The 25,319-nt window shown below is 37.7% G+C and overlaps 1 protein-coding gene across 1 annotated transcript in view; it reads left to right on the top strand.

Moving 5' to 3' along the window:
* The first annotated feature begins 6 nt into the window (after positions 1-6).
* The window catches only part of AGFG1 (ArfGAP with FG repeats 1), a 78,027-nt gene continuing 52,714 nt past the window's right edge, over positions 7-25,319 (top strand). The window contains exons 1-2 of the mRNA XM_046643824.1: positions 7-166; positions 18,961-19,054. Coding sequence (XP_046499780.1) covers positions 45-166; positions 18,961-19,054 — 216 coding nt within the window. The 5' untranslated portion in view covers positions 7-44. The remainder of the gene's footprint in view (positions 167-18,960; positions 19,055-25,319) is intronic.

Here is a 25,319-nt window from a genome sequence, read left to right as displayed (position 1 = left end):
TGGCGGCCAGCGCGAAGCGGAAGCAGGAGGAGAAGCACCTGAAGATGCTGCGGGACATGACCGGCCTCCCGCACAACCGCAAGTGCTTCGACTGCGACCAGAGGGGCCCCACCTACGTGAACATGACGGTCGGCTCCTTCGTCTGTACCTCCTGCTCCGGCAGCCTGTGAGTGCCGGCCGCCGGGCGGGCGGGGGGCCCTTCCCCGGGCCGCGGGCCCTGCGGGGGTCGGGGCGGGGGCGGCCGTTGGGGCGCGGGCTCGCGGGCGGGGCGGCGGCGAGCGGCGGGCGGGATGCGCTCGGCCGCCGGGCAGGGGATGCGCTTTCAGTTTCGCAGGGCGAGGGTCCAGGCTCCGGGCAGCCTTCGTGGGTGGGGCGTGGGCGGGGTTGGGGTCGGCAGGGGGCGCCCCGGGTGCGCATCTCTGGTCCCCGCGGAGCCGGCGCCGCCTCCCCAGGGCCTCCGCTCCCCGGGGCGCTGACCCGCCGGGGCTGTGAGGGAAGCACGGGAGGAGGCTGGGGAGGGCCGTGCGGGTCCTTTGTGCGCCCCGCCTCTCGGCGGCCGGGGCGCGGCGGTCCCAGCGAGGCACCTGCCGGCGCCGTGGAGGGGGTGGGGGAGATGCTGGGGTGGGGGAGAGCAGGGACGTGGCCTGGGCTTTTATTCCTCGGGTCGAGAGTCCCTAGGTCACTAGGAGAAAGCAGGCACTTAGCAATAGTAGCGGGCTTAAAAGGTCTTGATGGCTGAGATGTGAATCCCAAGGGAAAAAGTTGGAGAGGATTAATTGCGAGAGAGGAAGGTGGAGAAACCGAGGTGAGGTTGTGGGGTTTTAGCTTTATGGTCCAGAGAGTCTCGAAGAGTTTGGGGGAAAGTTTTAACGGAAATAAGGTACTAACTAGAAGCTGTGTCATTCTAAATATGGTTGTGGTATGTGTGAGACTCCTCTATCAATACCCGAGTGTCCTGGCTGTATACAGACATGGGGAGAGATGCAAAGACAGCATTGTTTCAGAACGTGAACTGGTGGGATGGTTTGTATTTGTTTTTCTTTGCTTCATTACGCTTTGTTTTGATAAGATTTTTGTTGCTGTGAAATTTCCTTTGCAAAGTTTGCAGGTGATTTTGGGACTGATGATAAGTTGCTTTTATGCAGTAATTCAAAGTAAATTATTGACGAAGTGGTAGTTACTAAATATTCTCAAAGCCTTTGTTGTTCCAAAACATCTACTTAAGTTCTTTCATTTGTACCATTCCCTCGAATAAAGTATTTGGTACCCCCCCAAAAAAACTTCTGTAAGATTAATATGGAGACAAAGTATGTAATATATGAGAAAACTCGTATTTGAAAAATGCAGGACATGCCTGGTAGTGTACGATTTCCTTTTTTTTTTAATTGGGTGAAGAAGCATTCTCAGTCTTTCATGACTGTTATTTCTTCAGCAAACATGTTTTGGGTGCCTGCTAGGTTCTAAGTGAAACCTTGGAGTGTGCTGATAAATACAGCAAAATCCTTGTTCTCTTGGTGCTTACATTCTAGTGGGGGAGGTGGTAATACATAAGTAATTAAGTGAGAAAAATGTCAGGGGTAAGTATGCGCTAAAATGGTATGAAGCACTCTAAGAAGCTGACAGTGATATTATTGAATTACGACAGAATCCTAGAGCTAGATGGTATCTAGGAGATAGTCTGGGTCATGATTTTCATTTACAGATAAAGTTAAATGGCTTATGTTGTGCAACTTTGGTTTTAAAATGAAACCAATAGTCCCGTTTGTTTTAAGTGTATTTGACTTTTATTATGTATGAAATAAGGTTCTTTGATACATTTAAAGTGTTTGGTTTAAAAAAAATATATATAGGGGCTGGCCCCGTGGCCGAGTGGTTAAGTTCTCGCACAGAGGTAGCACCACTCATTAAGCCATGCTGAGGTGGCGTCCCACGTAGCAGAGCTAGAAGGACCTACAACTAGAATACAAAACTAGATACTGGGGGGTTTTGGGGAGAAAAAGGAGGGGAAAAAAAAGAAGATTGGCAACAGATGTTAGCTCAGGTGCCAATCTTTATAAAAACAAAACAAAAAATATGTATATATTTACTGCTCTGGATTTCTGACAGTTCTTTGTAAGTATAGCAGGGCAACATTTAGTTTATTGCAGCAAATGTATTTTATCGAGAAATATTTCTTCCTAGGTTCCACATTTCAGAAACATCCTGTATAAAAGGATGTCTCAGTATGGTGACAATTGTTTATTTTAATGGGATTTAATCTGTAATAGATAGGACTTCATATGTCTGTTTAGTGGTGATTCCACAAATATTTGTTGCTCACTTGGCTTTGTTATACACTGTTAGAGGCACTGGTGTTTCTTGGATTCTACTATCCTTAAGAAGCTTACTTTCTAAGTATGTAAACATGGTTACAGTACATTGTAATGTTTTCTCTGAATGAGCTATCCATGAAATATGTAAGTGGATGGGGAAAGCTTCACAGAGGATTTGATGCCTGAGCAAAGACAAGATCCACGTGGCAGGCGGGTTCCTGTAGTTGAAAGAACATGTGCTTATGAGCTAGATAAACCTGGTTTTGAATTCTGGCTCCACTTATTAGCTATGTGGTATTGAGAATGTCACTCAGTCCCTTTAAGCTTGAGCTTTCTCATCTGTGAAATGGTGAGGATAAGGTTTACTTTGTAGATTTTGGATGTAGATTAGTTTTCAATATTAGAGATAATGTGTGTTTAACCTCTCACACAATGCCTGAACATAAGAGCTCCTCTCTGGGAGGAGAGGACATTCCGTGAGTAGGGAACAATACGTGAAAGACATTGAAATGAGAAGCACCCTTGTAAAAATCTGTCAGTTTTGATTTTTTAGATGTGTAACTTAAAACCTGAGTCAAATTGGTTTAAAAATATGACGGGAATTTATCATTTGGTTTTAAGTAAGACTTTATTCAGTGGCTTAATAATGTTGCCTAGATTTCCCTCTTCCAAAGGTGGCTGCCTCCAGCTCCTGGAGCTACATACTGCCTTAATTTTATATTGTTATTCCAACTCTTCCAGAAGTTCTGCAGTTCACTTTGGGTTAGCTTAGGTCATATGGCTTCCTTGAACCAGTGCCCTGATTTGACACGTGTTCTGTGCTGACTTCATTGGAACAAGGATCCTCAAATAGAGTTCCCAAATCAGAAATCTTGGATTTGGGGGAAGGAAGGAATGGATGCTGGGTCAAATGTCTGCTGCAGAGATATTGAAGGGACAGTAACTCCTGAGGATTTTTTTCTTTGAAAAGCAATAATGTAGGAAAATAATTTAAGAAGAATAATGTAACTATTGAGTTTAGTAATAATTATATGTTTGCTATTTAGATGACATGGTATAATGGGAAGAATATAAATTTTGGAGTCAGATCTGTTTTTGTTTTATTTTTTTTTGAGGAAGATTAGCCCTGAGCTAACATCTGCTGCCAGTCCTCCTCCTTTTTTTAGCTGAGGAAGACTGGCCCTGAGCTAACATTTGTGCCCATCTTCCTCTACTTTATGTGTGGGACGCCTACCACAGCATGGCTTGCCAGGCGGTGCCGTGTCTGCACCTGGGATCTGAACCGGTGAACCCGGGGCTGCCCAAGCGAAACGTGCGCACTTAACCGCTGAGCCACTGGGCCGGCCCCTGGAGTCAGATTTTCACATTGCCACTAACTTTATGACTTAGAGCAAGGTATGAAGCCAGGCCACTATGTGCAGGTTGGCCTGGATCCATCCTCTCATCCTCAAAGTTTCTTTATTTCTGAAAAGAAGATGATAATATATAGCTTACAGTTGTACAATAGTACAATTAAATGGTACAGTTAATTGAATATTTATTGAAGACATACTGTATTCAAGGATGGGGCTAAGCAGTGGATATACAAATGTGAAATAAGGCGTGCTAGCTACCATTCAGAAACCTCGATTTGCTGAGAAATGCTGATACACAGGAATGGTATCTCCCATCATGAATTCTAAATTTTAGGAGAGTCACATACCTTTTATCATTCATTTAGCAAGATCTCTGTTCAAGTAAATTGAACAAGCATCTTATTGTTAATATTACTAGACCCACAGCTAATCTTTTCTTTCTTCTTTTCCCAGAGACTGTCCTGTATGTTTGTATGATGTTCACTCAGAATATATAACTGAATTCAGATTGTGAAACTTTAAAATAGACTTTAGATTTAGGTACAGTTAAAACTATTTGTTATTGAGGCAGATAGGGAGTGTTCCAAGAGATTAATTTGTTACTTTCTGGTTCTGTCTACAGAAGTATTTAAAATTATGAATGGACATTCCTTTATAGCCAACAATAAAACATTACCTTCATGTTAAAGAACTTTTAGTTCAAGACTAGTTTTAGACCAAATTATTTGTTTTGTGTAGACTAACACTGATGCAATCAGTAAATAGTTTAAGAATTGTTTTATCCTTAAACAATGATTCATGAATTTTTCAGAGGGGTTTTAGATAAAATAAAAAATAATATTTGAGAAACATTGCGTTCCTCTTTAATACCTCTATGTTATGTGGACAGTTGCATTTAAACTTAAAATTTCACGGGTGGATAAATGTAGCTGGACAGTGACTTACATTCTAGTGCAACTCTTATGGTGAATCTTTATTGCAAGAATTTTCACTTTTTAAGTTTAAAGCTGGACAAGTGAAAAGAGGCATTTTGTTTGTTATTTTGCAGTTATTAACATCAGAGTGGATTGTAATTAATACCCTTTAGGAGCTCTGTTTATAACATTCAGGACCTCATGAGGTCACAGTGGCCAGTAAATATCCTTAATTCCTTGTCCAGTTCTTTTAGTACGCTAATGTGCCTACATTCAGGGAGATATTTTGACAATGTAGTACAATTTCAATTCAGTGTAAGTGGGAAAACTATTTGATACTTTTCCAATGGTGAAGGACAGAATTTTTTTTAAAGCAGATATTAAGTGCCAGGCACTAGTACATGTACTGCGGATGCAACAAAGTGTTTATTGGAATGAAAAATATAATAATAACGATTAGTAGCGTTTATTGAGTGCTAGCTGTGTGTCAGGCCTTGTTCTAGTAACAATCAGGAGGAAAGTACTGTAACCCCTGCCCAACTTTAAATGGTAAGATTAGCATACACTCTTAATGCTTTGCTGTGATGCTCTGCTTGATATTGGGATCCAGACTAATGCCAATTCCACCACAAGTGAATGGATAAAGAGTTCCAGTGGATTATTGTAAATTGTTGTGAATTCTGTATTTTGGGGATTTAAATGGTAGATTTTACTTCATTGGCTTTTAAAAGGCAGGACAGATAGTTTATGAATGTATCATACATTTTTGTTTTATAGCTGTGTCATGCTTTATTTTTAAAAGAGCTTCTTAGCTTCAAGTGTGTGTTCTTAACTTTTAATTTTATTCAGAAACTGCTGTTGTGTATTGTGAGTGCAGTGGGAATGTGGAAAAAGAATGCGAAATACCTGTTCTTTTGAATTTGGCATATCTGTACTGCCATGAGTAATTCTGTTGCTATTTTCTGTATTGGGATTTTAATTAAAACCCCTCGTTCTACACGTTCAGGGTTGATAGGATTGATAGTGGTTAGGTTTATCAAAAAAGTCAATTAAAGCAAGCAATCATAAAAAAAATATTTATATATATGTGTGTATATATATATATATATATATATATAACTTAGGTTTTTTATTTTAACATATAATTCTTAATTTGCCAGAACTTTTACGTAACACCTAGGACTTCGGCTATAGTTCCACTGATTAAATTCTTTGTCCCCTCGATATAACCCAGACTCACATTGTGGTGTTCATGATTTTTGGAATTTTGTTACTTTTTAAAGTAGTTTTCAGTGCTGAATTGTTCTAGATCTTTTTTTCAGTCTTAGAATTTTTGTTCACAGTTAAATTCAGCTTTTCATAGTGACTCGATTTAGTTAAATCTCTAAACTACTTCACTTAGTTTTCATGGAAACTATTCTCACTTCTGTCAGTGTGTCACATAATATTCAGTTAAACTATATATTTACTGAATATTACAAACTATATCACCAAGAATGATACCACTCTCGATAAGCATAAAACTCAGTTGGAAAGAGCAGGAGAGAGTGGTCTTCTAGCCATGAATGTTCATTGTGCAATAGGCATTTGCTCTGGGTTTGTCAGCGCGAAGGAGAAACATGGATTCATCCTGTAAATTGATTAAGAGGGGCTCTTCTCTAGTGCTGTAAGCACTTTCTGCCCTAGGAAAACTCCAGCATACAGGATGTGGTGACATCATTTGCATGTAACTTGGTGCAAAGGCATCATTTTCATATCAAGTTTGTCTCTGATCATCTCATTAGTCTGTGATTTTTGGCACAATGTGATTGTAAACACTTTGATGTTTAGTCAGTTCTAAAGTAGTGGTTGTACGATTTGTCTAGATTAAATTTATATTAAAACTTCAAATATTATCAGTGAGCTGGATTTATTTATTTATTTGAGGAAGGTTAGCCCTGAGCTAACATCTGTGCCCGTTTACCTCTATTTTATCTGTGGGACGCCTGCCACAGTGTGGCTTGATAAGTGGTGCGTAGGTCTGTGCCTGGGATCTGAACTGGCGAACCCCGGGCTGCCACAGGGCAGCACGTGAACTTAACTGCTGCACCACCGGGCTGGCCCCAGTGCGTTGGATTATAAGTAAAAAGAATTAAAACATTCTTGTAAGGAACTTGGTGACCTCTGTACCTCACTGTAGAAAGCTTTGCCTCTTTAGAAACCTTTATATATATTCCAGTATCACTGATATTTTCAGTCTTTTCTATGCAACATTCCTAATGCTCACATTCCTGAGAAACTCCTGTGGACATATTCAGGACTAGGTGCCATTGCCCTTCCTGTTTTCTCCCCCAACTCAATAATGCATTTCCCAATTCACCTAGTCAAAGTGGTGATTGTCTGGGAATATACACCTTGAATTCTTCTAATGTATATAAAAAAAGCAAATCATTCATAACTTTGGATACTTTGATTACATGTAGTTTCATTACATTAGTGGTAGGTTCCTTGTTGACATTCTTTGCAACCTCACACATGGCAGCTGTTGCCTTAAGGACACCTGATTGGACATGATTAGAAGGAAATTCATTAACTTACTTTACAGTAGGGATGGGAATCTTGTTTGAATTGTTTGAAGCATGGGAAATGGCAGTTTTGGGTTTTTTTTTTAAGTTAGAACATATTTTTTAAAGACTCCTGAGTAGGACGTAGTCTCCGATTGGTACCATAACTGTTCTTTAGAGAGAGGAGAGCCATAATTACACCCTGCTTTTCTTCTGGTTGTTTAATTTAGGAGAGACATTAACAAACTGGAGCATGCTCTAAGAATTTGATCAGGATGATAAGGAGATTTGAAACTGTATGATTGGAACATTTCCAGAAACCAGAAATGTCTCCAGCTTAAAGAAGAGAGGACTAGGGAGTGGGGGAGCTATACATACGATCGCTATCGTTGCCTAATTTAAGCCCTGTCATGTGGAAGAGGTAATAGATTTATTCTCTAGGGGGAGACACGAGACCAGTGTATGGAAGTTACAGAGAAACGTAAATGTTTAGAAAAGGAAGAGGAATTTTCCTTGTGATTGTCAGATTTGAAAAATTCTTGTTCTCCCATTTTTTCTTAAATTTTGCAAGCTCTTTGGGGGAGGAAGTATGAAAATCAGTAGAACTAATAACATGGGAAGATGTGAAAACTCTTCCTCATTTCTCTCTTCAAACTTTTCTCTCTTACTCAGTGAGTCTTGGCAGCTTGAACTTGGAACAGTTGTGTTCAGTAGGTACTTCTATAAAAAGATTGCTAGTGTCTGGTAAAGAAACTTGATATTTTTGAAATTTAAAAAATTCTTTAAGTTTTCTAGGAATGCTTTTTTAATCAGTTAAAGAAAACAACCTGTAAGTATGTGTTAGTTAAGTTTAATTTTGAAGAGCAAGAACCATTTATTTTCTGTTTTTTTGTTTAATTTTTAATGCAATTTTAATTTTTCTCAGAAGAATACATGATGTAATTTAAAAAAGCAAAGGCTTGTATTGAACGACAGTCATCTATTCCCTTTCTCCATTTTTGATTACCATAGACAGTGACTTTGGACTCTTGTCTGTTCCCTTATCCTATATTTACCTTAATATTTCTAACTAACATACTTATAGCTATATTTTGGATTTTTCAATGTTGGCTTTTGTCTGTTGTTTACTATACAAGGAGGAAGATAAGGGTTTGGTGCTCTTAACACTCCTCTCATCCTCTCCACTTGCACTCTGCTTCTGGTCCTTCAATATAATGATATCTCAAGTTTTGGTTAAATCACTATTCAATATTTGCCTTATTTTGTCTATGTCCATATTCCCAGCTGAGTCACGTGGTATATTACTACTGTATTTTCTTTCTTGTACCACCTTTTCCCCCCTGAAGTTTATAATTATCTAGTTTTCTTCATTTGCTTTGTTTTCCATGTAAGTATCATTACTGTATCCCCATATAAATTACCTCTGCAATATGATCAGACACATCAGGTACTTTTTATTTTGATAAGTCTTTTCTGGGTACTTCTGTCACCTCTGGTCTGGAAATGCCGCTCTCTAGGCCTTCTATGCAGCTGTCATCTTGGGACTTTACTCCTACCTTCATTCTGGAAATTCCCTTCATGCCTAAGCTGTGCTCAACCCTTTCTTTCCAGGACCTCCACATCTCCATTAGCCTCCTAATTAAAGGTTATGATCATTTTTGAGAACTGCATGGCTGAAAATATCTTATTCTGCCCTCATTTTTAAACTAATAGTTTATCTGTATTCACAAAGATGAAAATACTTTACCTTTGAAATTTTTAAGGCATTGCTTAGTTGTCTTCAAACCTTCAGTATTGCTGTAGAGAAGTCTGATGCTGTTCTTATTACTGATTCTTTTTACCCCATTTTTTCCCTCCTTTTTTGGGAGTATATATAAATCTTTTTATCCGTCTTATTCTGAACCTTATATTGAAGTTTTTAATTGTAGGTATTTTGTTTAATGTTTTAGGCATTTTTTTTTTGATTCATTGATTTGGAAACTCATGCTGTTTTTAGTTTCGAGATATTTTCTCCAATCTTGGGGAATAAAAAAGCCTTGCTGTCACTCTTCTAGGAACCAAGTTGAGGGAGGGGACTGAGGGCCTAGAATTTATCACTCAGTATGTAGAGTCTCAGCTGAGACCCCAGTTTTTAGCATGGTACCTAATAGCAATCCTGAGCTGTGCTTGAGTCCAGAGTCTATTTGATATAATCTCTCCAGATTAAATTTTCCTTCAGACTTCTGCCTGGGGCCTGGTAGGGATAGTCCTGTGGCGGTAGGGGAACTGGGAGTCTTAACTATATTCCACCCTACCTAAATCACCGAGCCTGCATCTGATTCCTTTCGTGAGTCTTTCAGGGGCTGTGTGGTGGGACTCAGCTTCCAGTTGGGCTTCTCATTACTGGCTTTCTTTCCTCTGCATAGTCAGATACTGCTGATATATTCACTTTTTATCTTCCAAATTTTGTTATTAGAGAAGTGTAGTGTGCTTTTGGGCTCCTCCCTTGTTCTCTGTCCCTCTGTCTCTTTGTGGGTTAATGTGTTTTTAATTCCTTTGCTGTCATTTCAGTGCAGTTTGGAGGGGTAGTGAAGACATTCTTGAGTTTTGTCCACTTTTAACTGGAATATCTTAATTAGGTTTAAATTGTCAGTGAGTATTATTTTTTAGATGCTTGCCCTAAGTGTTACAAGGTCCTTACAGGGTAGTATTTGTGACTTTCAAAGAAACCTCCAAAATAACAATTATGGTTTACACCATGTTCTGTGTGTTTTTTCAGTGTTTTAAAGTTGGGTTCTGAGACTAATATTTTGGACTATCCAATACATACAGTGTCTTGGCATCAGCAGTCTGTGGAATCTTGGTAACAAGTTAAAGACATCTTCCATCTGTTATAGATTTTAAATGTATAATTTTTACAATGTGAAACATTATTTATATGTAATATTTTTACTAAATAACTAAGAATAGATCTAAATGTCAAATTAACTTTATTACTTCATGCCAACATTAGCAATACCACATATATTTCCACAGCCTATTAAAATATTTTAACCAGCTTCTCTCCCAGCAGGAGAAAATTAATAAAACTAACTAAATAAGCCTTCTTACGTATTCATCTAGCGCACATTGTTATTTGAATTGAACAAATGGCTATTTGCAAGATTGTTTGAGGCATGGTTAAGAGCAGCATACTGGTGGACATATGGAACGAGTCACACCATCTGGTAGCAGTCATACCTGGGTGGTGGTCTTTAAAACTAAAACTCCTGGAGAGCTGCACGTGACTTAATTATACTGCAAAAACATATTGGGCTCCACCAGTGGGTGACTTTGGAACTTCTTGAAACCAGTTAACTGGCAAACATGCTTTCAAAATATCAACACTGCTGTTATTAAATGAGTCATTATTTAATTTTTCTTTTTTGCACTAAACTGGAGACTTAAAATGTGTATTTTAGGATCTGGAATGGCTGGTACTTCAATATTGGCACTGTAAAAATGATATGGTTTACTTGCTCAACACTTTCATCCAATGGTTATGACTAATGTCATTACAGTAAAGTGTTTTATAAACACTAAGTTCACATGACAGCTAGACTAGGCTGAGCAAAAAAGGGAAGTGGCACCAGCTTCCAGGAATATGCTTTAAAAATAGCTAGATAAATAAAAATTGCTTTGATCAGTAAAGGATTTTGCTCATTTAAATGATCAAACCTGATAGATGGAGAAGATGGTCTGCTAATGAGAGAAATTTTATTTTAATTCACCTAAAAGTGGAGATTACTATAGATGGTAACATGGAATCTGGACTATAGTGTCTTATTTCTTAAGTTAACATACATTAACTTTTTGGTGTATGGTTCTGTAAGTCTGTATAGATATAGGCTGTATAGATTATACAGGTGTAGATTGATGTAACTACCACCACAATCAGAACATGGAACTGTTCCGTCACCCCTCAAGATTCTTCGTAACCCTTGTCTTTCCTTAACCCCTGGCAAGAACCGATCTGATCTCCAACACTGTAGAGTTTTTTTTTTTGAAAATGTCATGTAAATGGAATCATACAGTGTATCATCATTTCAGGTTGCCTTCTTTGCTCAGCATAGTACCTTTAAGATTAATCCAACTTGGTTGTTGAGTATTCCAATTGTTTGTTTCTCCTTATTGCTGGATAGTATTCCATTGCTTGTGTATTTATCCATTTCCCATTTGAGGAACAATTGGAATTGTTTCTAGCTTTTGATGCATATGAATAGAGCTGCTACAAATATTTATGGACGGATTTTTGAGTGAACATAAGTTTTCATTTCACCCTGGTAAATAAGGAGTGGAGTTGCTAGGTTTCATGGCAAGTGTATGTTTAATTTTATTAAAAAAATAATAAAGTTTTTCGTTTGTTTTGTTTTGATTTTCCCATTATACTGCATTGGAAGCTGTAAGTTCCATGTTCTTTTATGGTCACCTTTGAAATTTTATTTTCCATACTAACGTTCTAGAATTAATCAGTATTTTACCTTCCCTTTCAATAATACAAGGTCTTTAAAACTAGAAAGTACCTTCACTTAAGTGCTATTATTGTCAAAATGTTAAATTTGTCTTCCCCTCCCATAAATTGGACATTTTTTAAATCAAATGATGTTTGTTTAGATTTGGCTATGTGTTTACCAGTTTCTTTGCTTGCCCCTTTGCATCTCAGCATTTTTGTGGGGTCATTTTTCTTGTTAAAGTGTATATGTCGTATGTTTCTTGAACAAAGATCTTCTGGGGTAAACTCTTGGTTTTTGTTTGTCTGAAAATATCATTATTTTGATCTTATACTTCAAAGGTAGTTTTGCTGGGTTCACAACTGTTGTTTTATTTCTTACTACTTAAAGATAATATTCTGCTGTGTCTTGATTTCTTCCGAGAAGTCTACTTTCAGTCATATTTTTTCCATTGTCTTTTCTTTGTGATTGCTTTTAAGATATTTTGTCACCAAAATGTTTCTAAGTGTGGATTTTATTCTGATTTTAATAAGCTATGCTTCCTATATATGTAGATAAATGCCTTTCATTGAATCTGAAAACTCTCAGCCATTATCTCTTTAAATATCACCTTTCCATTCTTTTAGTCTTTCAAAAGCAAGAGTATTAGTTGTTATACTTTCTAATACTTTCTTTTTTTTCCCTAAAACCCCTTTTCTGTCTCCTTACATGTCTTTACTACCTTTTGGGTTGTTTTTCCTCTTTGTTGTCATCCTCGTCGTCTTTTTTTTTTAGATTGGCACCTGAGCTAACATCTGTTGCAGATCTTATTTTTTTCTTCTTCTTCTCCCCAGAGTCCCCCAGTACATAGTTGTGTATTCGAGCTGTAGGTCCTTCTGGTTGTGGGACACCACCTCAGCATGGCTTGATGAGCGATGTCATGTTTGTATCCAGGATTCAAGCTGGTGAAACTCTGGGCCACTGAAGTGGAGTGTGCAAACTTAACCACTTGGTCACAGGGCCAGCCCCTCTCTCTTGTCTTCTACTTCACCAATTTTCTCTTGGAGTGTCTAATTTGCTCTTCAACTGATTTGCTGAATTTCTTTTTTGGTGAGGAAGATTGTTGCTGAGCTAACATCTGTGCCATTCTTCCTCCATTTTGTATGTGGGATGCTGCCACAGTGTGGCTTGATGAGTGGTGTGTAGGTCTGTACCCAGGATCCAAACCTGTGAACCCTGGGCGGCTGAAGCAGAGCACGTGAACTTAACCGCTATATCACCAGGCTGGCCCCAGCCACTGTGTGTCTTTTAATTGTAGAATTCAATCCATTTACATTTAGAGTGATTATTGATATATGATGGCTTAATGCCACCATTTTATCACTCGTTTTCTGGTGGTTCTGTATTTCCCTTGTTTCTTGTCCCATATATTTCGGACTGCCAATTCAGTTTGGTCACTCTCTATGATGGTTTTCTGTTTTTATCATTTATGTTTCTGTTGTGATTTTTTGTTCAGTGGTTACTGTGAGGTTTGTATAAAAGATCTCATAGATGAGATAGTCTATTTTCTGATAGCCTCATATTTCCTTAGTCTAAACAGGTTCCATCTCTTTCCTCTTCCCTATCTAAGTTATTGTTGTTACAACTTACTCTGTTTTGTTTTGTGAGTTTGTAGTTAAAATGAAATCATTATATTTATTCTTGATGTTTTCCTTCCCTTTATCTCTAATGTTATAATTAAGTGTTCTAACCTGTTCTGATAGAGTTGCAATTTTCTGATTTTGTCTGCCTATTTATTTCCTTGCTCAAGGCTTTGTAAAGTCTTTTATTTTTTCAGGTATGAGGGCCTTATTGATCTTTTCTTGTAGGGGAGGTCTTACGGTGATGAACTCCCTCAGTTTTTGTTTATTTGGGAAAGTTTTTCTTTCTCCCTCATATCTGAAGGATATTTTCACTGGATAGAGTCTCCTTGCCTGAAGATTTTTGTCTTTCAGAATTTGAAATATGTCATTCCACCCTCTACTATGCTGTAAGGTTTCTGCTGAGAAATCCACTGAAAGCCTGATTAGGGGTTCCTCTGTAGGTTATTTTCTTCTACCTTGCTGCCCTTAATATTTTTTCTTTATCATTGACTTTTGCCAGTTTTATTAATATATGTCTTGGAGAAGGTCTTTTTACATTGATGTAATTAGGAGTTATGTTAGCTTCTTTTACTTGTAATTCCAACTCCTTCCCCAGGTTTGGGAAGTTCTCAGCTATTATTTCTTTGAACAAGTTCTCTGCTCCATTCTCCCTTTCTGCTTTGGAATACCTGTAATCCTTATGTTGCATTTCCTGATTGAGTCAGATATTTCTTGGAGAATATCTTCATTTCTTTTTAGTCTTAGTTCTCTCTCCTCCATCTGAAACTTGTCCATATTTCTCTCCTATAAATTGCTAATTCTGTCCTCCGTAATATCAGCTCTGTTATATAAGGATTCCAGGTCTTTAGCTCATTCATTGTGCTTTTCATCTCTAACATTTCTGGTTGTTTTTTCTTTATAGTTTCAATCTCTTTTGTGAAGAATTCCCTCTCTTTGTTAATTTTTATTCCTGATTTCATTGAGTTGTGTTTCTGAGTTTTCTTGTAACTCATTGAGATTTTTTATGATAACTATTTTGAATTCTCCGTCATTTAGATTGTAAATTTCTGTGCCTTCAGGATTGATTTCTGGGTGTTTGTCTTTTTCCTTTTGGCCTGGGGTATTAATATACCTCTTTATACCATTTGATGGGATGGATTTGTGCCTTCACATAGATAGTATCTGATTGCAGATTCTGCCTGCTGCTACTGGGGAGGGCAGGAGCTGTATATTCTGAGCCTGCCGTGATCCCTGGCAGCTGTTCCTGTCCGAGTCTGGGTCACTCCTTGGGACCTCAGCAGCAGTGTAGGCTCTACCACCAAATGGGAAATCCATCACGCGGAGGCTCACGGCTGACACTGCCTGCTCCCATGGTCCTGCCAAGGCATTCTTCTACCTTTGGGACTGCAGTGGTACTATGGGTATTCTTGGCAGCTGGGAAGGTGTTTGCCTGGGTGCGCAGATCCACCACTGCCTCTTCCTAGGTTGCACTAGCTGTCATGCTTGGTGGGCAGGGCCTCCCCACTAGGTCCAAGCCTGGGCTACTCCCTAGGACTGTGGCGGCACTGTGGGCTCTCCCAGTGGATGGGAAAGTGATCATGCAGGGGCTCAGGGCTGCTGTCACGGGTTCTTGTAGTCATGCTGAGGTGCGCTCCCACCCTCTGGGCCGCAGCAGTGCTATGGGCAATCCGTCTGAGAGAGCAGTTGCATGAATGCACAGGGCTGCCAGGGAGCTAGAGAGTGCTCACCTACCTCCACCATCTCCCTGTGGGTAATCCATCCACCTTCAGATATATAGCTGTGCAGGTCTTTAGGCTTCCTGTTGTGCTGTGTGGGTATCCTCTGTTGGTCAGTGAATGGCCATTTGATTGTAGTTTGAAGGAAAAGAGATAAAGGGAACAGCTCACTCTGCCATGTTGCTGATGTCACTCTCTGTAGTCTTTCCTAATTTAGGTTTTAATATACATATTCTATACAAATTTTAAAGTCCAAGTTTTTTGACTACTACTTGTAATCAGTTGGACTTTCCTATTTCTTACTACTTTTTTCTATTGTAGAGTAATACAGATTCGTTGTGGAATACTTGGAGAGAATAGAAAATTATAAATAGAAAAAGAAATTCAGTCTCATCATCTGTATGCAAGGATTGTTAATACTTTGGGGTATTTGGTTTGTCTTGGCAGGTTTTTTTTATGTAGGTCTGAGAATACTATATAATTTTCATCTTAAAAAAATTAAAACATAAGTGTGCATGATGTTGTACAGTTTTATTGTTATTTATTTAACCACTTCCCTTTGGTATTGAAGTGTTTCTGATGTTTTCATATTATGAATCATGTTTGATGAACATCTTGTACATAGTTAGCTAGCTATGTTTCAGATTCCTAAAAGGATATTACTGGGTCAGAAGGCATGAATGAGGTTCCTGATACAAATTGGTGAATTTATCCCGTCATCAGTGTATGAGACTACCTATATTCACTGCATACTCATCATTTTGCATTCTACTTAAGAGTTTGATGGTCAATCTTTGGTTCTTTTGCCAGACTATTTTAATAGCATGTAATATCCATGTACAAAGCTTTTGGAGGCTAAAGAAGGAAAAATCCTTGTATATCCTTGCATGAGAATTTAGTTAATCTGAGTAAATGAAACATAAAAGAGTGATTAGAGGAAGCAACATGAACAAATGTAACATTTCCTGGGAGTTACACCATTAATGTAGTTAACGTAGCCTTGCAAAATTGTGTCTACCAGTTTCGTAAATCAAGTCCTATTTTAAGTTCACTGAGAGGCTCATAAAAAGAAATCTTGCAATAGGTGTTCTTGTTAAGTGGAGGAAAATGTCCCTACGTAGTTTGGTTATGAATACATTTTGGTTGTATTTGTTTCATAAGTTCAAAATTTTGTTCACTGATTTGAGAAATATGAGTACCTTCTTTATGCATAAATGGACTCTGTAATATGGTAGGGCCTTGAGATATATGAATGAATAAGCTATACACTGTACTGCTTTCATGAGATTACATACATATACTATAACTTAAAAGAGTGAGGAGTTTCCTCATTTGATGATTTGAGAAGTATAGAGGTATAACTTTTTGCTCCAAAATTTCTTATTCAAAACATACCCCCTTGTAACAGTGTTTGACATTTTCTCATCAGAAAGTAATTCCTATGCCATTTGCATTTTTAAAAAGGATACTGTAAAGGAGGTGGAAAGGTAAAGGGTTGGCTAGAACAAGGAGGAGGTATTAGGGGACAAGGAGAGATGTTGCTAACTGAGAGGGAGGGAATAGAGGAATTTGAGAGAACAATAACAAGTTAATTCCTTCTGAAATTGTTTTTGAGCAAAGTAGGGTGCAAGTACATATCATAAATTAATAAGCTTCCCTGAAAATGGTGAATTTAGTTTTGTTCTCATAATATGGATGAATTGGAAAACGAGTGTCATACTTTAAATAAATAGTAATGACTTTTCCTAAAGTTTTGCTTTTGGAAATTTAGAAGGTATCTTTAAAGCCTTATTTGTGATTGCAAGTTGTAAAGCTTCTTGAAAGTAATTCATGCTTAGCTGTTTCTTCATAGCTTAGTTTGAAAGTTTTACTAGGATGAAGTTGCTGTGTTAAATTTTCCCTTCTGTGCAATCTTTATTTCTGTATTTTATGACTTACCAAGAGCTAGAAGGAAAATAATTTATTAGTTTAAAATTTAAACAAAGCAAACCAAAACAACAACCCAACTTAACGTTTCTCCACTTTGAAACGTGAAAGAGAAAGTGCAATGTGTCATAATTCAAAGCGTGATCTGAAAGGTGTGCCATCTCTTTGACAGAATGGAGAGAAAGAAGCAACAGGATATGAAAATTGAGCTTCTGTTAATTCTGAATTCTCCATGTTATTTTGACTTAAAATATTGTGAATTTCTAGAATATTATACACTATAATTGTTCAAAAATGTTTCCAGAACACTTTTGTAAGAGTTGGTTCATTGTTAAATCTCTCATTTAGTTAGCATGAATGATTGCAGGATGCCTATGACAAATTCTGTAAAAAGTCTGCTCTAGAACTTGGCTTCCAAATGAGGCCTTTACCAGAGGACATGACTCCAGAGTCACTTTATGAAACTGTGCAGTTTATTTGTTACTTTGCATAGTTTATTTATCTCTTATTCTTGTGGCTCGAGTAGGCCACTCTGTGATAGTTGGACAAAGTGTAAATAGTTCTTACTCTTTCTGAGTACATTTCTATTCAGTTTTTCATGTGCATGATAAAACAGCATCAAGAAACTTAAGTCCTCTTAAGGCAATCTATACAGAAAAGGCTTCAAGGTTGTAAAGGACCTTAAGTCATTTAATCGTACATCCCTCTAGTCCTCGAATCCCTTCTCCATGTCCCTAGTTTTCTCTTGAACACTTACTGCCTCGTGAGGAGATTAAAAATGTTCATGGGGCCGGCCTGGTGGTGCGGTGGTTAAGTGCGCACCTTCCGCTTTGGCAGCCTGGGGTTCGCCGGTTCAGATCCCAGGTGCGGACATGGCACCGCTTGGCAAGCCATGCTGTGGCAGGCGTCCCACATTTAAAGTAGAGGAAGATGGGCACGGATGTTAGCTCAGGGCCAGTCTTCCTCAGCAAAAAGAGGAGGATTGGCGGCAGATGTTAGCTCAGGGCTAATCTTCCTAAAAAAAAAAAATGTTCTTTATTATAAATCCTTATTTGAATTGATGGAGAGATGGGGCTTTATTCTTACTGGTTAATAACTTCAGGTTTCCTTGGGTTAGTTTTCAATTTTTTTTTTTTTTTTTAAAGATTTTATTTTTTCCTTTTTCTCCCCAAAGCCCCCCAGTACATAGTTGTGTATTCTTCGTTGTGGGTCCTTCTAGTTGTGGCATGTGGGACGCTGCCTCAGCGTGGTTTGATGAGCAGTGCCATGTCCGTGCCCAGGATTCGAACCAACGAAACACTGGGCCGCCTGCAGCGGAGCGCACGGACCTAACCACTCGGCCACGGGGCCAGCCCCAGTTTTCAATTTTCTAAATTAACCTCAAACTTAAAGGTAGTAGCTATTTGATGAGAATATTTGTATAGCTCAAAACTTAACATATCATCATCACTCTCTTAGGAAGTATGAAAATATTTAAATAATTCTTTTTCAATTCTTTACCATAGAGCTCTTCACATAGGCTTCTTCCACCATCAGAAACACACTAAAGCAATATTTGTTTTTCCTAGAAGCTCGTATGTTACAGGTCCTATGTCTTCCTAACTAGGTAGTTGCTTGAATTTATTTATTTTTGTTTTGTTTTTTTTTTTTTTGGAGGAAGATTAGCCCTCAGCTAACTACTGCCAGTCCTCCTCTTTTTGCTGAGGAAGCCTGGCTCTGAGCTAACATCCGTGCCCATCTTCCTCTAGTTTATACGTGGGACGCCTACCACAGCATGGCTGCCAAGCAGTGCCATGTCCGCACCCGGGATCCGAACCAGCGAACCTCGGGCCGCCGAGAAGCGGAACGTGCGAACTTAACCGCTGCGCCACCGGGCCGGCCCCTGAATTTATTTTTAAATGTATTATTTAGTGTGGGTCTAGCCAAACTTACCTGGAAATATGTATTGTGGGGATTAATAGTTTAAAATAATTTTTAAATGCTTTTAGTTTATGGAATGAAGACACTGTTCCAAGTTTAAATATGCTAATGAAAAATGGTATTGATGTATAATTTTTAAAATGTAGCATCTAATAGTAAATTTGTAAAATATTTTATCTTTTAGGCGAGGGTTAAATCCACCGCACAGGGTGAAGTCTATCTCCATGACAACATTCACACAACAGGAAATTGAATTCCTGCAAAAACATGGAAATGAAGTAAGTGTTTTTACAATTTTCAGCTTTTTTGTTGGCAGTCATTTTAATAAGATTTAATAAGTTGTTTAGAATGGTGAATTTCACTGTCTAAAAAACGGTTATTTTTATATTCTATATTTAGATATTTTAGAGAATGTACTCATTTAATAATGTATTTAGAATTAGTGTGTACTACATAAATACTTTACCTTAAACTTGAAGTGAAACATATATGTTTAAAATTCGTTGGTGTTGTGGGACTGGCCTGGTGGCATAGTGGTGCTCTGCTTTGGTGGCCCTGGGTTTGCGGGTTCAGACCATGGGTGGTGCAGACCTATACACCATTCATCAAGGCATTCTGTGGTGGCATCCCACATACAAAGTAGAGGAAGATCAGCACAAATGTTAGCTCAGGGACAGTCTTCCTCATAAAAAAAAAAACAGTATTGAATATAGAAGGTGTTTTTGGAGGATATCTAGTATTGGAGTAATTTTTAGACAAAAAAAAAAAGAGTATTATGGTAAACTTTTGTTAGGCTGTTGTGTGATCAGCTTTCACGTGAGGTCCCCTCCTGTTGTCTTACTACATTTTTGACTTTGTACGTATATGTGGTGTTTAATATTGAGCAGGGGCTTGGTAGGGAGGGCATTATTAGTTCTGCGCAGGCAGCCTGGGGTCATGGGGAACCCGATAGAGTAAAGATTTGGAGCGGAACTTTTCCCTTCTACTCTGCTTTAATGGGCTTCCAGTAATTCCACTCTGTTTGCTTTCTTGTTTTTAGCTTCATGTTTTGCTAGTAGTAGAAGTGGTGATCTAATATTTTTAAAAACTATAAAATTAATGAAGAAGGCGGGTATGTTTTATAATCTTGGGGTAGGGATGAGCCACTCAACCCAATTGATTACTAATAGCCATTATTATTTCACAGAAGAATCTTACCACTTCCTAAAAAAGAAATATTACCTTAGTTATACTATTCCGGTTGCATATTTTTGATATGAGAGAGAAAAGAAGTTGTAAGATTTTATTAGTTTCAGTGTTCTCTGTCACCTTCAGAAGATGTATGCAAGCATTTTGTCCTCTGCCTCTCTTTTTTCCTAGCATTTTGATAATATTATCTTAAACTTATTCACCTACTTGTGATGCGCTTGTGTTTTTGGTTCTAAAATAGTGAAGTGTAAATTCAAAGTTATAAAATATTTTTAAATACATTATTTAGAGAAGTGACCACACTTTGAAGTCTCCAAACTTCGCTGATAAAAAATTATTTTGAGTAATCAACTTCCAGAATGATGTGGATAAATTACAGGAAAATCTAAAGCTAGATGAAAGGGCAGAAGGTTTGTAGTGACAGTAAGTATAGAATTATATATTTATGGGTTAAAATACAGTTAGAACTATTTGTATAAAGTTTGGGGTTTGCCTAGCAGGGCAAAATTTAAATTACTTTCTTAGGATGTTGGCCTAGTTTGCAAAATATTGGACATCAGAATGGAGTCAGAAATAAAAGAATATTTTTTGTTCTTAGATTAAGAATCTAATGACAATAGATAAAGTCAGAGTAACAGAACTGGAAAGGTAACAGTCCATTGGAGAAGTAAGTAGAAGTATTTGAACTTGTCAGTAGATAAGGTTAGGTAGAGACTGGTCCCAAAACTGAGATTGAAGGAACTTTTCTTTTTTAATTGTGGTAACAACACTTAACATGAGATCTACTCTCTTAAAAAAATATTAAGTGTAAAATACGGTATTGATAATTATAGGCGTAGTGTTGTACAGCAGATCTCTAGAGCTTATTCATCTTGCATAACTGAACTTTATACTTAATACCTGTTAAATAGCAACTACCCATTTCCTGCTCCCAGTTTCTGGCAACCACCATTCTACTTCCTGCTTCTCTGAGTTTGACTATTTTAGATACCTCATATAAGTGGAATGATACAGCATTTGTTCTTCTGTTACTGGCTTATTTCACTTAGCATAATGTTCTCAGGGTTCATCTATGTTGTCACATACAGCAAAATTTCTGAAGGAACTTTTTTTTTTTTGAAGATTGGCACCTGAGCTAACATCTGTTGCCAATCTTCCTTTTTTTCTTCTTCTTCTTCCCCCCAAAGCCCCCCAGGACATAACTGTATATTCTAGTTGTAGGTCCTTCTGGTTGTGCTATGTGGGATGCCGCCTCAGCATGGTCTGATAAGTGGTGCCATGTCCACACCCAGGATCCAAACCAGGGAAACCCTGGGCCAGCGAAGCGGAACACACAAGCTTAACTACTTGGCCATGGGGCCAGTCCCTGAAGGAACATTTTTTAAGACTGTAAAATAAATTTAGGATATATGAAAGGACATACTTGAATTAGGTAACTCATTATATCAAAAAGTAAAAACAAAATATCAACATTAGAGATGACTGGAAGGGGTTCATGAATCTTAGACCCTAAAAAGAGTCATGCAAATTCACATAGGCCATTTAAAGTACTCACTATGATAGTCATTGTGCTAGGTAGTGTAGTTGCGGTTACAGATGTGGCACACAGGCTTAGCTGACATAAAGCTCACAGCCTACTTGGTGAGACAGATTTGTACCAAATTATAACATGGTGTGAGATAATTAATGATAAGAATAAAAAGTTTCAGAAATTATGTGTAGGAGGGATTCAATCTGTTGGTGGAAAGGAGAGGATTGGGATGATCTCACAGAGGAGGTAAAACATTTGCTGGTGTTTGAGGGTGACTACGACTTACGCTGGCAGGAAAAGATATTGAAGGCAGGGCAAACACAGTGCACAAAGAAAAAGGGAAATTTGCAGTATTCTTACTGCTAGAAAATATATCAGTCTTTTGGGTATTGTTAAGGAAGACAAACATACCTTCTTCTGTGCCTCTGGACATCTTAGAACCAAAATATTGGACTAGGTATATTTGATTCTTTACAATATTAGCAGTATCTGTGTTCTTAAAAACTTAATAGATAGTTGAAGGTGAGAATTCATATTATGAGGTGCAGGACAGTTGGTACAACTTAATAAAAAAACTTTATAGACTTCAAGTGCAAGTGCTTTATTTATCTTATTTAAACATTTAAATCTTAAGTATAACATGCATAGAGAAGTGTATACAGATCTTACTTTTTTATTTCAAAATATGTTGCTATATTTCAGCTGTGTGTCATCTTTCAGTAGTTTGGAAAGGACCATACTCAAGCACATAAATTTTGCATTAAAAAGGCACTATTATGCATCTTATGCATGAGTGGGTTCATGTCTGAAGATGAGTGTTCCAGAAGTTAAAAGATCTGAAAGTATATTGACTGGCAGCAGTCTTGGATCTTCTGTCTGCACTGGGGAGTTTCAGTGTTCTGAGGGGCCTGCGTGGTTGTCACGATTGGGAGTGTTGGCTGGCTTAACCAGGCAAGCACCATGGTTACTGCATGACTCACAGTGTGTTGAACAAAATTAACCTACATTCCACATGCTTTGAATGTTCCTCCAGACATTTGTATGGGAAAAACCTGTTTACAGTCTTCTCCATGTGTAATTTAAATCTGTTTTACATACTCACGTTACAGTTGTGAACAACTTATTGCCAAAGAAAGTCATGCTGCAAAGCCAGAATCAGAGTGGGAGGGGATTACCAAGTTACAGGGCACAGGGCATGGATACAGGGAAGCCATTAACTGAGACTGTCAGTGCAGTGGGTTAGCACATGTATATATCTAGGGAAGATTTCACTTTTCACCAGAACTTTATTAAGAGTTTTTCACTGCTTTGGAAAATTACAAAACTGATGGCAACACCACTCATAGTATTTTGAGTCATTAATACAGTTGTCCGTGTTGGTAGCTGCGGTAAGCAAATAGTGGTATTACTATTTATAAATACGTATCAAGGACACACTTAATATTTATAACAGTATATTGTTAGTTTCTACAGATAAGGTTTACAGATTACTTAATATTACTATAGCATTCTCAGAGTCCTACAATGTGTTCAGTGGAGCAGATGTGTACATTATAGGTTATAGAACATAGTATGCCACATGTTAGTAAAATATTTTGCAGCAAAGCACTTTGTATTTATTATTTGCTGAAATGGTTTTGACATTTTTTCCAAAAGTAAAATATTTCACAGAGAATTTCTACATATTTATCTTATATTGGTTTCTTTTGTATCATGAGTTACTTAGGAAAAAATCTTTAGTGGTTTCCTTCATATGTCTTCTTTTATTATATTGTGGGTAAATCATGGTCCTCTAGTTAAAGGAATTTCACTATTGGGTTAACTTCTGATTATCAAAGTTAGTGGAAGGAGGGCTGTTCAACAGGCTATAGATAATCCAATAAAAAGAAAATGTAGAAATAATTTTCTTTTGAAACATAGTTTTTCTTTTCTAGTAGCAAATTAACCTTCCTAATTGTATTTTAGGATTGAGAGTAAAAGGGTTACTACTCATGCCCTACGGCCATCCAGTCTACATTTAGAAGTAAAATCATGTATTGATGGACAATATATGATTGTTTTTATGCTAGATTGTAAAAATGACCCCAAAACAGAAACTGTTGCTTTTAAAAAATCCTAAAACAGTAGACCCAAAAGGTAAGGTGCACTTTTACCCTGTTAACATTCATGATTTATTCTTTCTTCGTTCTTGAGGCAGATTTATTAATTACCTACTATATGCAGAGACTGTCCTTGGGTGTTAGGGATACAGTGATCCACAAAAACAGACGTGATGCCTGCGCTTCTGTAAAGTTTATAGTCTAGTGGAGGAGAGTGATAATACAAATCTTTTTTTCCCCAATTCTGTTTTGGTGTAAGAGTGAGAAAGGGCTGTAGTTTGGAGTCGCAGATGCTTGGGAGCGTGGAGATGTGGTATCAAGCAGTTATACTGACCATTTTAAATACGTCTTATTTTATGAGGCACTCCGGCCTTTTTGGCAGTTAAATTGCATCTTTGGGAAAGATTGGAGCTATTTTATAATCAGAAACAAGCACTTCCACAAATAAAAATATTTTTGTTTCTTAAATTAAAATTCCAAGTTCACATGCTGTGACAGTTTTACTGGAATATCCAGGTATTATTTTATGATATGTTATATATTCAATCTATTATGAGGTTGAACAGGACACTCGTAGTTATTTCCTAAATTATCCTGTCCTGTAAACTGTAATAGGAAGTGATGGTCAGCCTCAGTACAGAATAGTGAACTCTGAAAAGTAGAAGGCCGATATCAGAAAGAATCTATGGGATATTGTCAGAGCAAAGATGACAAGCTTTCAAGTGAATCCTGAATCAGTGTGTGGAAGGGTCACGTAGTTTCAGAGTGTTGTATTGATTTCCTTTAAGTTTGATTAAAAATGAAACAGTCTAACCCAAACTGCAACTCTATAGGGAAATTGATAAAATTTGGGTGGGGCTTGTTAAATATTTCTGGAAGTGCAGTGGTCTTGTGCAGAAAGGATCAGAATTGTATTCAGCAGGTTGACTGAGAACCTTGGACAAGATGTATCTGAGCTTCAATTTCTACAACTGTAATATAGTACAGTAATGTCTTTGTATAGAAAGATTAGAGTGCTTTGAACTGAGGCAGCCTGTCACAGTTCCAGCATATTTCTTGTCAAATAAGATAGATATTCAGATGTTTACTGAGTCAGAATCTAAGATAGTAGAAGTTATAGGACAAGGATTATCAGTATTTTTCCCTCACTCCTTGCTCAGGGTGGTTTCATTAGGGGGATTTTTCAGTTTCATAGAATACTATAGTGTCATTTACATTAATATTTGGGTTATGTATTTAAACTCTTGGAACATTTTAACTTTAGTTTTATGCTGAGCTTAAATAATAATAATTGGCAGTTGTTTTAGTAGCAGCATACATTAAATATGGTTATTGAGTGACAGATTGAAGTTACATGCTCGTTACTCTAGGACCTACAGTTACCTTGCTTGTAGCAGAAGTTGGCAAACAGTTTCTGTAAAAGGCCAGATAGTAAATATTGTAGACTTTCTGGGCCTCCTATAATCTTTGTTGCCTATCGTTATTTGAAAAAAAAATTTTCTTATAACCCTTTAAACCTGTGAAAACCATTCTTAGATTGGGCAGAACAAAAATAGGCCAGTAGCCCGATTTGATCTACACATGGTTGATTGAAGACTCCTGGTCTGTGGAATTCCAAAATTTTCAGTTCTCAATATAAATCCTTTTATAACTTGGCTTCTTCTCCTAGTTAATCTTTTTCTTGCTGCATTCCCAGAAAATTTTTTTTTTTAAGGCTGGATAATC

This window comes from Equus quagga, chromosome 17 (genome assembly GCF_021613505.1).
Source record: "Equus quagga isolate Etosha38 chromosome 17, UCLA_HA_Equagga_1.0, whole genome shotgun sequence".
Classification (NCBI taxonomy): domain Eukaryota; kingdom Metazoa; phylum Chordata; class Mammalia; order Perissodactyla; family Equidae; genus Equus; species Equus quagga.
This window is presented reverse-complemented; position numbering and strand designations above follow the sequence as displayed.